The sequence below is a fragment of the Podarcis vaucheri genome, assembly GCF_965113315.1.
Source record: "Podarcis vaucheri genome assembly, chromosome: 4".
NCBI classification, from domain to species: domain Eukaryota; kingdom Metazoa; phylum Chordata; class Lepidosauria; order Squamata; family Lacertidae; genus Podarcis; species Podarcis vaucheri.
The window spans coordinates 15217305-15229979 of NC_138762.1; the positions used below are offsets into that span (position 1 = coordinate 15217305).

Sequence of the window (12675 nt, forward strand, 5' to 3'; positions counted from 1 at the left end):
CTCTCTCCCCCCTCCCCCAAATCTTCAGATCACTTGCTCACAACAAAAAAATAAGCAGTTACAGAATGGTATACCTAGAACTTCTTCCAAAACATATTTGTATTTTTACAAAGGTCTGTTTCTTACTTGAGGAGGTATTCTTGCCTGTACTCTTACTTTTTCTCAGGTGCAGGTCAGGATCTGCATGGTCTGTGTTGAGAAGCATTGAATCGCTTCCTCCAGTAGAACCTTTCCTCCTTTCCATCTAGTTTTCTATCTGCGGGGATATTTGTGTGTGTGTAAAAATACTCGTCACTTGAGCCCTCCCTGCCCAGATTTTGTAGTGATGCAGCCTACAGTGGTTTTTAAAAAATGTATTTTTTTTATTACATTTATATTCCACCAAGAAGCTCAATGTCTGTGTCCATGGCAGGGCTCACGCCAACTCTGTAAGCTGCTTCAGCAACATTGAAGTCTGAGTATCTGAAGTGTGCATGCACACGAAAGCTCATACCAATCACTAACTTAGTTGGTCTCTAAGGTGCTACTGGAATTATTTATTTTGTTTCAATTAAAGATTGAGGACATTGACATTCTGTTCCTAGCCCTGCGGAAGTATTGAATGCCGAAGCAGCCTGGGAAAATTCTGTATAGTTTTAGGGATTAATTTTGTTTGTATTTCAGTCTTCCTCCAAACAGATGCAGTTGGTACTTTGTGCTGTGCTTGAAAAATTATTCTGCTGAACCTTAAAACCTGCATGCATACAGCAGCAGAAATTGGCTGCATAGCTTTTCGATTAGGCATAGGGGGAAAATAGCCAGTGGCACCTCTGTCCTGAAAAGCCTCTATGTTAATAATAATAGAAATAATAATAGTAGTAGTAATAATAATAATAGTAAAAAGTTATTTATACCCCCCCCCCCAAATCTGGCTGGGTTTCCCCAGCCACTCTGGGCGGTTTCCAACCAAAGATTAAAAATACATTAAAAGTTTTGGCACGGGGAAGTTGTTGGAGCAGGAAGATAATTCGATTTTAGGCCGGAAGTTCCTGTTAAGAACCAAAGCCCATCCTTTCCCTGAGCTGCCTTAGCCACCTCATTCCTTGCAAGACTACATTTCCCAGCGTCCTCCGCTTCACGGAACGTTCGCGCGCAGCGCGCTGGGATACGTAGTCCTCCGCCGGGATGCCTGAAATCCCACACACAAACACACGCAAGAATGCCCGCCTATCCCTATGCGAATCATTTCCTTCCGTTTGCCCCGGATGAGCTTCGGCGGGCGGGGTGGCACGGAGGGGCCACCGGGGTGGTCGCCTGGGCCGGTCGTGGCTTTCGAGGAAGCGGCCTTGCCGAGCGGAGCCGCCTCCGCCACCGCCATGTTTGGCTGCTTGGTCGCGGGGAGGCTGGTGAGTGGCGCCCGCGGCCGGCAGCGCAGGCCGGAGTGGGCGGGGCCCCTTGCTGCCGGGTCTCTATGGAAACGAGGGGGGAAAGGGGGTTGCCATGGGAACGAGAGGGCACTTGGGGTTTCTATGGTGAGGGATGCGGGCGCCTGGTTCCCTTGGTAACTCGTAAGGCCCAGGGGGGATGCGCCAGGCGTTTCTCGTGGAAGTGGGTGAGGAAATATCTGGCGATATATGTATTTAAATGTACTGCTTTAAGGTTTCTTTTCCATATATGTTATGATATATGAGAAGAAGGAAGTCCCAGCAAAGGAAGAATAGATACAAAAGCTCGTGGAATACGCAGAAATTGCAAAACATACCAGAAGAATAAGAAATTAAGATCGCAAACTTTTTACAAAATAATGGAAATGGTTTACAGAATATTTACAGATAAATTGTAAACAGATGAAAACATTGGCAGGATTATCGTAAAAACCTGCAGTTTTAGAAGAGCATGCATTTAAAGGAGATGAATATATGAGCAAATTAAGTTACTTTGGAATATGCAGAAGATATTAAAAGTAAATTTAAGGAACCGCAAAAAGAGGGGGAGGGAAGTCAATTTTTGAAATGTCAAAATGATTGTAAAATCAGTAAAATGTATAAACTTGAAAAGTATAAATAAAAATAAAAAAAATACAATCAAGCAGTATATTACTTTTTAAAATTAAATTTGTATACCGCCCTTCATCCACAGATCTTACGGCAGTTCACACACACACAAATATAATATAAAAACCACAAAATGCATAGTAAAAGTAAGAACAACAGCAAAGCAATAATCCCCTTTCCCACAGCACATATAAATTTTATGGAGTATTTGTGTGTTTGTATACCTCTTGAATTTCCCCCCTCTACATTCACGCAGTATATATAGTGGTATAAACTATATACCGCTTGATTGTAGGGGGAAAACCTCAACAGTGGTCAACAAATGAGATAAAACAAAGAAAGCCCTTTAAAAAAAAAAAAAGACCGTGATTTAAAATTTGCAGGTTAAAACTGCAGTAGACTAAAACAGATTAAAACTAGTTGTACAAAACTAGGCCTGCCGTGTTTAATGGATTGCATTAACTGAGTAAAAATATTTTGGTCAATGAAAAATGTGCTTCCAGTTAACCGGGCAGCATATTTCCCCCCATTTAAAATCGTATTTTTAATAAATAAAAAACAATAGCAACTCTCAATGGAACCTAGGCAACAAAAATACAAGCAATAAAACAATTGAAACATCTAAAAAACAATTCCAGTACAGATGCAGGTTGGAAAAGATCTGTGCTTTAAAAGCTTGCTGAAAAAGTAAGCTCTTCAGTTGGTTACAAACAGCCAGCAGGGACAGCACCTTGCCTAATGTTTAACAGGGAATTCCAAAGGGTAGGTGTCATAACAGGAAAGGTGAAATTCCTAACTTGTGCATAATGGACCTCCTGCTATGATGGTACGTGCAGGAGGTCCTCACCTGCAGAGAATAGATAGGAGAAGGGTTGTTTGGCACACTGCTTTGTTTTTTTTTCTGCACAGTCTCCATTTCAATGCATTCTTCTTTTTTCCTGGAGGGAGTTTTAATTCCGCTACAGGCTCAAATCCCTACTTCATTCGCTGCTCTTCTTTTGTAGGTGCAAACAGTTGCACAGCAGGTGGCAGAAGACAAGTTTGTGTTTGACTTGCCCGACTATGACAGCATCAACCATGTGGTGGTCTTCATGCTGGGGACCGTTCCCTTCCCAGAGGGAATGGGTGGATCTGTCTACTTCTGCTACCCCGACGAAAATGGGATAGCAGTGTGGCAGCTCCTGGGCTTTGTCACAAATGAAAAACCAAGTGCCATCTTCAAAATTTCCAGTCTGAAATCTGGTAAGAACATTGAACGTAACCATTAAAGCCTGGGAAGGGGTTTGCTGTAGAGATAGGTGACTGGTAGCCAGAAGCAACAATTCAACCTTCACTTTCGCTTGTGGTCCACAGCATAGCTGTTAGTCCCACCTCTTTTCTCTGAGGCACAGGCAAAGGGCTCTTGAACCCCCTTCTTCTCTGCCCAGATGTTGTGATTAGCAAAATAGACTCTATGTTCCTTGTTTGTGCCTTGGCTCATACATGGCTGAGGCCCTCAAGGGGAGAACTGACAGGAGGGGAAGAGAGAGGGAGATAAAAATCCCTTTGTTTGCATCTCAGATTCTGTGGAAGTGAGTAGAGGCAGTATTGTTGACCTTTCAGCCTTTGCTCATGACTGGTTTTTATTTCTAGGTAAGCGTTTGCCTGTAGGGGGTGGGGAGTTCCTTAACCCAAGCTGCCTCACCCTACTCAAAAGTTGTTCTGTGTGACTTTGCCAGAGCTGGCGCTAAAATCATGTATTCTGGGTCTGAAAAATGCAGGAAGAGAGAACCCAGAATCACTCACTGTGCTTCAAGCTGTCCTCCTAGTCTTCTTTAGGGTAACTGGTGTGTTCCCTCTGTTCCCAGAGAGGGGTCCTTTCTTGAAGCAACCTTTTTATGCAGCTAAGATACTCAAAAGTAGAACTACAGTGTTGACATCAGTGGCTAACTTAATTCATTTCACTTCTTGTACTCTGACCATGTCTTAGCTGAATACAGCATGCTCCGAGTAGACCAACTGAAATGAATTGACTTAAGTTAGCCGTTGATGTCAGTACCGTAGAGACTATGATTTTGAAGCATTAAAACGCCACTGCTTTTCTGTTGTCGGGATGTGTTCTCTGTTTGTTGTTGACGGAGGTAGATGCTGTGTTTAAGAAGTCTTATGTAAATCTGGGCTGTTTTCAGAACTGTGCTTCTACTGAGGTCAGGACAGATGCATTACACCACTTGTGATGTTGTCTCTTTTAGGGAAAGGTAGCCATCATCCGTTTGGAGCTATGAATATCCCCCAAACGCCATCTGTAGCCCAGATTGGGATTTCTGTGGAGCTGCTGGAACTCTTGGCTCAGCAAACTCCTGTAGCAAGTGCCGCTGTGTCATCAGTCAATTCATTCACAGAGGTAATGAATAGCAAGCGATTTTAGCCGGAATAGCCTCTTCATTAATGGGTCTTAGAGCATGGGACATAATGCCATGAAGACAAGTGAGGCATTAACAAAAATTGCCTTACTCGTCAGAGCAGCAGCTTTTAAACTGTTTCCTGAGTTCCTCAGTGAAAAGAGCAACGATGTTCCCTGAAATACAGCTTGATCTTCAGTGCAGATCTTTGCTTGCAGATGTGTAGCTTTAACAGAATGTTGGAGCAGAGCCTCCATTTTCACAATGATAGTGAATCATAGAATCTTAGAGTTGGAAGGGATCCAAGGGTCATCTAGTCCAACCCCCTGCAATGCAAGGAATCTCGGCTAAAGCATTCATAGCAGATGGCCATCCAGCCTCTGCTTAAAAACCTCCAAGGAAGGAGAGTCCACCACCTCCCAAGGGAGACCGTTCCACTGCTGAACAGCTCTTCCCTGTCAGACAAGTTTTCCTGATGTTTAGTCGGAGTCTTCCTTCTTGTAATTTGGAAGACATTGGTTTGAGTCCTACCCTCCAGAGCAGGAGAAAACAAGCATGTTCGCTCTTCCATGTGATCCCAACATTAACTGACTCTACACCCATAAAATTTCCCATAATGCTCTGTGGTATGCAGGAGGTTCTTTGGCAGTCGACTCCGTGTGCAAAGGGTTCTCTAAAAGAATTTAGAAGCACATTTTTTAGAAGGCCATCTGTCTAATTCTTCTGCGGTTATTGGCCTAGATCCTATAATAAGGGAAGGGACGTCCTTAAAAGGAAAGTTTCCTTTCTCTTGCAGCTGTCCCTGAAAACCCTTTTGGGAATGTCAGAAGGTACCTCTCTCCTGAGATATGGGGCATAAAGAGCTACTGCAAGGAATTGCTCAAAACTGGGGTCCTGCCCCCAAAACAGCTTTCCATCTAAGATAATTTTCTAGGTCACTGATATATTATTATAAAAAAAAGATTTGGGATTAAGCCCATTAAACACAGTGAGATTTACTTCTGAGTAAAGGATTATATAGTCAATAGCTTTATAAAGGCATGTTAATAATTCAGCAGAGTGTTATATTAAGTGGGGCATGAGCCTGCAATGTGTAATCAGAGTAATTTTAGGAAAAGATACCAAGTAGAGTAGAAACATTTCCGGCTTAGCTTGTCCCTTACAATAAAAACCCTTAGATTAAAGGTAAAGGGACCCCTCACTGTTAGGTCCAGTCGTGGCCGACTCTGGGGTTGCGATGCTCATCTCGCTTTACTGGCCGAGGGAGCTGGCGTACGGCTTCCGGGTCATGTGGCCAGCATGACTAAGCCGCTTCTGGCGAACCAGAGCAGCACACGGAAACGGCGTTTACCTCCCCGCCGGAGCAGTACCTATTTATCTACTTGCACTTTGACGTGCCTTTGAACTGCTATGTTGGCAGGAGCAGGGACTGAGCAACGGGAGCTCATTCCGTCGCGGGGATTCAAACTGCTGACCTTCTGATTGGCAAGCCCTAGGCTCTGTGGTTTTTTTGTGTTTTCTTTTAAAATCATATTTATTGAAGTTTCCAAAACTCAAAAAACAAAAAAACAAAAGAAAAAGAAAAAATAAACCTTTACAGTTTAAGCCTTATTTTCATTAACATCTTTCCAGGACTCCCCCATCCCCCTCCCTATTGTATTCCCCTTTCATTAATTTAGTTCCACAAGTTCTTACTCCCAATTTAAAACTTATTTTGTTTAACCCACTATTCAATTTAGTTATATAACCACTTTCCCTTTACATTCCACCATCCCTCATCATTAAAAGAATTTTTTTCCCCCAAGGTCCACCCCAATTTCCTTCCACGAAGTCCAATCAAAATAAAGAATATAAAAAAGTTCAAAAAATAGTTGTACACCCTTTGGATTCCAAATCTCCCCCCACCCTTCCCCGGTTTCGATTCCCCATGTCCATCAGTCTGTCTACTGTCAGCCTGGAGATCTCACGTCCATAGCCGGTTTTTTTCCTTCCAGTTCCACCTTGCCGGTTTTTTTGTTGTTTTTGTTTTAAAAATAATATTTAACTTCAGACGCCCAGTCTTAAAGAGGCCCCTGACAGGCCTTTAGTTTTCCTTGGTCTTTCACAATAATATGACTCCTCCCTTGTTCTTTCCAAGTCGTAATCAGTCCTTTGTTCTTTTCCCCCCTCACTTTCTCAGGTTTCTTTTCCTGTTCCACTGCAAAAACGTTCTAATTCAAAAATTTGATACCTCTACAGGGGTTGTTGTTAGTTCAGGAACAAAAACTTGCGTCCAGTCCCTTCCATTCTTCAATAGATAATTCTATTGTCTCCTTTAATATAGACACCTCTGTAGACAAAATGCTGTTTCGTTTTTGCAGCTTTCCCAGAAGATAACAAGCCCTGTGCGATTCCAAGAATATTTTTCCACTTACGACCGTTCTTGTAATGTCCCAAGGCCCCTCTAGGGGGATTATGGTAACTTTGTTTCCTCAAATCCAAAAGTCAAATTGTTATTCCTTATTTTCGACAATTTATATCCAAATTGTAACAAAACTAACCAGCAAAGTCCTTATAGCAAAGTCCTCTTTATATTCTCCAACTTTGACAGCTACTTTGACAGCTGTCAAAGTCTCTGTCTCTCTTCGCCAGGCTCTCTCACGGATCACCCCGGTTCCCGGGGGGGTTGCATTTTCACTCTCACCATCTACTCTTCTCCTCCAGCACAGTTCTTATAGTTTCCCATCGTGGAATTAATAATTTTTATCAATAAACAGAAGCAAGCTCCTTTCTCGACCTTAGTTGCCGAATCCTTGTTTTAAAATGTCTACAATAGGGGGGAGACTGACTTCCTTTTTGGATCTCCCCCGCTCGTGCCGAATCCGAAAAAAAAAATTTCCCCTCCTTTTAAGTCCGATTTCCAAATTACTCACGGGTTGTTGTTTATAGTCCAAATTTTCAATAGAAGAAGTCAGCACTCTCTGTCGAATGGCATGCGGCTTCGCTCGGCAGGGAAAGCAGAGGACTCATAGCACCACGCCACCCCCATCCCCCGCTCCGTAGCCTTTAAAAAGGCTCCTTCGCGGGTCGGGGGGGCGCTAATGGTGCCCGCCGAGTCAACCATGTCCACGGGCTCCGTGCCCGTGGTTTTTGAGGGTCCCCGCGTCGCCGGCGCGGTAGGACCCAACCCCTGCCGAGCAGGCTCCCTCCGGAGCTTGGAGGGAGTCCGCCATTCGGCGATGGCGCCAACCCGGAAGACCTAGGCTCTGTGGTTTAGACCACAGCACCACCCGCATCCCTAGGCCATCCTCAGATGGTCTAATTAGACCGTACAGAGATTCCCACCCCTGAAGAAAATCTATAATTTCTAATATGATGATTAAAATGAACACATAAACTTACCCTTTCTCTTATGACTTTGCGAACTGGTGGCAGTTTGCAAAAACATTATAGTACTGTGGTTGGCAACTCTGTGTACTGACAGACAACTCCCTAGAAACCTTTGGAACAGAGAGTTACCTATTCATCTGTTATCTGTCTTCCCAGCTAATACTCCTCTTTCAATTTCTTTATTTATACAAGCGTTAATAAACTGCCAACTCATGAAAAATATTGTGACTGTGTATACAATTAAATGAACATAATAAAACACAGAAGCAATGGCCAACACTCAATCAAATTAATTCCATTGCAATGCTTGGCGAAACAAACGTTTCCAGCAGGTGACAAAATACTAAATATTGTAGGAAACATCCCAACTCGTGTTTCTCAAAGTGGCTTGCAAACCTAAAAACAACTTGCAGTGATAAAATATTCCATAAAACTTCTCTTAGGGAGGAACAAGTTATTAACACAAAGCGCAGTCTCCCCTCCCTGGCTTTTGCAACTGGTTGCATTTGTTTCTCTGCTGACATGTCCAGAAGCAGGTCTCCTATTGTCCTGAAGCCTTTGCTGAGGCAGCGTGAGTCAAATGAGCAGATAACTCTTGTACAGTAATGAGATGCACTCCTCATAATATAGTAATATGTTTTCATTTGGATTGTATTGGTAAACAATTGTTTAAATGCCAAAATAGAACACCTAGCTAGGATTGACTGAAATGATTATGTACATCCCTTTTTTTAAAAAAAGTGCTTTTGTTGTTGTGTGTTTCAGTTCACTCAAAAGATGCTAGACAATTTTTATAACTTCGCTTCATCCTTCGCTGTCACCCAGGCCCAAATGACACCCAACCCATCGGAAGCTTTTATTCCCGCAAATGTAGTTTTGAAATGGTAAGGAGATTGCCGGGGGACGACTGTGCCTTCACCAACACAAGGTCTTGGTAGGACTGAATTAATGGTGCAGTAGTAACATTATCCCTAACTGTAAGAGTTACCTTTTTAGTATAACAGTAGTTGAATTTATACTATGTAAAACTATTTCATGTATTTAGATCAGGCTTGTGAATAGCCCTTCAGCCTGGTTACCTGCAGCAAGTCTGATATGCTTCCAGACAATCAAGACCAGGAATTTAACAAAAAGCGGACAGAATGTTTTAAAAATTATTTGTGATAAATACAAATTAGGATTCCTGAAGGAATTGCATTGCACCCAGCATAACTGTTCAAGATCCAGTGGTGTTGGAGTGAAAATCCTGGTGATCTTCCCTTTACAGTATGTGCAAAGGAGAAGGATAGCATAAAGCTCAGCAAAGTAGCTAGAAGACGGCTTTTATGTGACTTTATTTGTGCTTATCTTTTTTCTTCTTGTAGGTACGAGAATTTCCAAAGAAGATTAACTCAGAATCCTTTGTTTTGGAAAACATAATCTGGAACCAAGTTCTCGCTAATGCGCGCTATAGCAACTGGTCACAACTTAAAAGATGCAAAAGATGGAGCCTACGAAATAAATCTGGATTGGTCGATTAAAAGTCTGAGCAGAATTGGGGGAGGGCAGCTTTTGTAATATTTATGGGGCATTTGTTACAAATTAAAGCTCTAAAAAACAGTCATTGCCGTTTTTCTTTTTTTAGAGTTAAAAATGTGGAACCACAACAGGAGCTTCTCATTATGAATTGTATGGAAACTCTTTCCATCATGTTAACGAGCAAATAGGTCCTTGTTTGGTGGTTCTTTAACGCTTTAGGTTCTGGCACTGTTGTGCGTATCAAGTTGCAAGTAAAATTTGGTCCGAAGCCTGTGCCTCTTTGAAAATACGCTGTTAATGGTTTCCAGTGTAATTCTGTCTTAGTACAGATAGAACAGTTCAAAAATTCATACAAGCATAGGGTTGGAAGGGCCCCTGAGGAACCCAAATATACAGCGTTCCAATACGGGGATCAAATCTGCAACCTTGCATTGTTATCAGCACTATTCTCTAGCCAACTGAGCTATCCAGTAGATATGATTAGCTCCTGGTGTACTGTGTCTGAACTCTGTACTTCATTTCTTCCTATGTAATATCTTGATCTGTATGTATTTACCTGCTGGGGTTCACAACTAATAACTTCCCTATCCAAACATAGTTGTCTGAGAAACTGGTCACAGAGCTACTGGTGACCTATCTTGGCAAGGTTGTCTGGCGAGAAGAGGATCTGTCAGTGGTAATAATAATAATTTATTATTTATACCCCGCCCATCTGGCTGGGCTTCCCCAGCCACTCTGGGCGGCTTCCAAAAGAATATTAAAATACTATAATACATCAAACATTAAAAGCTTCCCGAAACAGGGCTGCCTTCAGATGTCTTCTAAAAGCCTGGTAGTTGTTGTTCTCTTTGACATCTGGTGGGAGGGCACCACTACCGAGAAGGCCCTCTGCCTGGTTCCCTGTAACTTGGCTTCTCGCAGTGAGGGAACAGCCAGAAGGCCCTCGGTGCTGGACCTCAGTGTCCGGGTAGAACGATGGGGGTGGAGTCGCTCCTTCAGATATACAATTTCCTGTTTCAGAAGGGTTGCCAAAACAGCTGTTGCAAGGTGTTGCCATTGCAGATCCTGCTGAACCCGTCAGCCAGTGGGTTGCCAAACTCTGATCCACGAGCTTCATTCCAGTAGTCCAGGGAGTGTCTGCGGATTTGTGCTTGAAGAAGACAGATGATGCATTAAAGATCCATCTTGGTTTTTAATCCAATGTGCTACTGCTTCTTTCGTTTCTTGTATATCTTCCACAGGGTGTACAGTGGTACCTCGGGTTACATACGCTTCAGGTTACAAACTCCGCTAAACTAGAAATAGTGCTTCAGGTTAAGAACTTTGCTTCAGGATGAGAACAGAAATTGTGCTCTGGCGGCGCGGCAGCAGCAGGAGGCCCCGTTAGCTAAAGTGGTGCTTCAGGTTAAGTACAGTTTCAGGTTAAGTATGAACCCCCGGAACGAATTAAGTACTTAACCCGAGGTACCACTGTATTTAAAATACATTATATAAGAAATAAAAGGAGCAATAAAAATACAGTTAAAAACCATGCAGCACCTAGCACACCACAGTATGATTGCTGCAGCAGGCAGAATCGTCGCTTAAGTGGTCTGTCTCACCAGTTTTCAAGTGGCCCATGCGGGGGGGGGGGGATTGAGAACAACTAACCCGAGACTTCCTCTTATTCATGGACCTTGCCTTCTTGCATTGTTTCTGTTCCAGTCGGACTTCTCAACCATCCTCCCTAGCTTGTTTTGCACATGTTTCCATCTATATACTTTTTACTGTGGATAAGTCTGCCTAAAATGTTTTTTCAGATGCCGAGTGTTACTTGGGAGTACATAAAGCCTCCAGGCTTTACATATGTGCTTGTGTTAAATATTTAAGGCATCTCTCAAATCCATGCTTTCTTTCAGTCTTAGGGTGTTTTTGCTTTAAGAAGAAGACTTCTTTTTGCTCTCATGATGGTTTTGCCAAAAGGGACTGAGTAAAATGAATTTATTTTATTACTACTTTATTACCAGCATCTATTTTAAACCAGGGTCCAATACTTCATTTTCTGAAGAAATTGCTGTCAATGCCTTTTCTATATTTCGTTATTAAATAACCAGCAGTAAGGCAGGTTTATATTATTTATAACATTAGGATGTGATTTCTGATGTAGGATTTCAAACTGGGTGTAATTTGTTTCTCTTGCTTTTCTACAGCTATGCAGTGGTCTGATTCATTTTGCCTTTTTCTCTTTACCTTCTTCAGTATGTACACTATTAGGAAAAACAAATATTTTCCATAAAGTGTTTTTTAAAAAGAAACAAATCTTGCTTTGTTACCACTTCAGACACTCCCACTTCATAGAGGAAACATACGTGGGTGAATAAAGATAGGCAAGCGTGTTTTATTTTTAAAGAGGCCCTATTTATACTGATGTAGTATTATGAACATTTGAGGAATACACAGCTCTTAATAACAAAAAATTTTCCATAGATGCAATTCAGTGTTACTCAAAAGCACCCATACTTTGTACCAGCAGAGGTTAATTCAGTAAGAACTGCCACGTCTGTTACTCTGGATCATCTTGGCAACAATGGGTTATTTTCTTTTTAAACATGCATTTCATCTGTAAAATCAAAATATTTGTAAGCTACTTTGAGTATTATTTTCATATAAATATTAAACCTTAACTGATCCAGTCTATTAAAAATGTACTTAAAATACAAATACATGCCATTCATAGTACATGGATATGACTGGAAAGAAGAAACCAGTGGCATCGAGCAAGACAAAAAGGCTAATATAACAGACATGAAATTACGTTGCAAACCAATTTTAGTCCATATGAGCGTCTAATACTTCTTGTTCTTAAATCCACACAAAAATTATCCTATTGCAACATCTGGAAAATGAGATTCCAAGGAGTCTGTGGAACTCCCTGCCTATTGAAATCAAGCAAGGCGCCTTCCGTGTACTCTTTGGCACCAGCTAAAAACATTCTTGCCTACCCAGGTGCTTAAAAAGTTGAGGAAATTTTAATTTGTTTAACTTTTGCATATTTTAAAAGTATGGTCGTGAATTTTTCTCCATTTAATATTTATCTTTCTGTGAACCACTCTGAGCGTTTTTCCCTTTTCTCCAACCATCAAGCGGTGTATGAATTTTATGATAAAGTAAAATAAAATAGAATAGATGGTACTGTACTAAAACAACCAGTAATTTCGTTGCACCATCACAGCCTGCAAGGACCTGGTGCCTAATTAGCTAAGCACCGCCCGGGGCGGAGAGCCTTTATTGTGACGTCTCCCTTAGCAACCGGGAACCTGCGTCCTAGCGACGGCCCCGCCCCTCCCTCCCATTCATGGCCCCGCCCCCTCCATCCTGCATTGTGGAGGCGCCGC

The 12675-nt window shown here is 42.1% G+C and overlaps 1 protein-coding gene across 2 annotated transcripts; it reads left to right on the forward strand.

Annotated features, from left to right (window-relative positions):
- Window positions 1-1223: 1223 nt before the first annotated feature.
- On the forward strand, window positions 1224-9382 carry HIKESHI (heat shock protein nuclear import factor hikeshi). Of its 2 annotated transcripts, none has more exons than XM_082219599.1 (5): window positions 1224-1385; window positions 3038-3275; window positions 4265-4416; window positions 8549-8667; window positions 9148-9382. In XM_082219599.1, exons 1-5 carry the CDS (start codon window positions 1245-1247, stop codon window positions 9200-9202), a joined length of 705 nt encoding a protein of 234 aa, XP_082075725.1. In that variant the 5' UTR covers window positions 1224-1244; the 3' UTR covers window positions 9203-9382. The 2 variants fall into 2 exon arrangements, with proteins under 2 accessions (XP_082075725.1, XP_082075726.1); XM_082219600.1 differs by lacking the exon at window positions 1224-1385 and adding an exon at window positions 1570-1591.
- Window positions 9383-12675: the final 3293 nt, after the last annotated feature.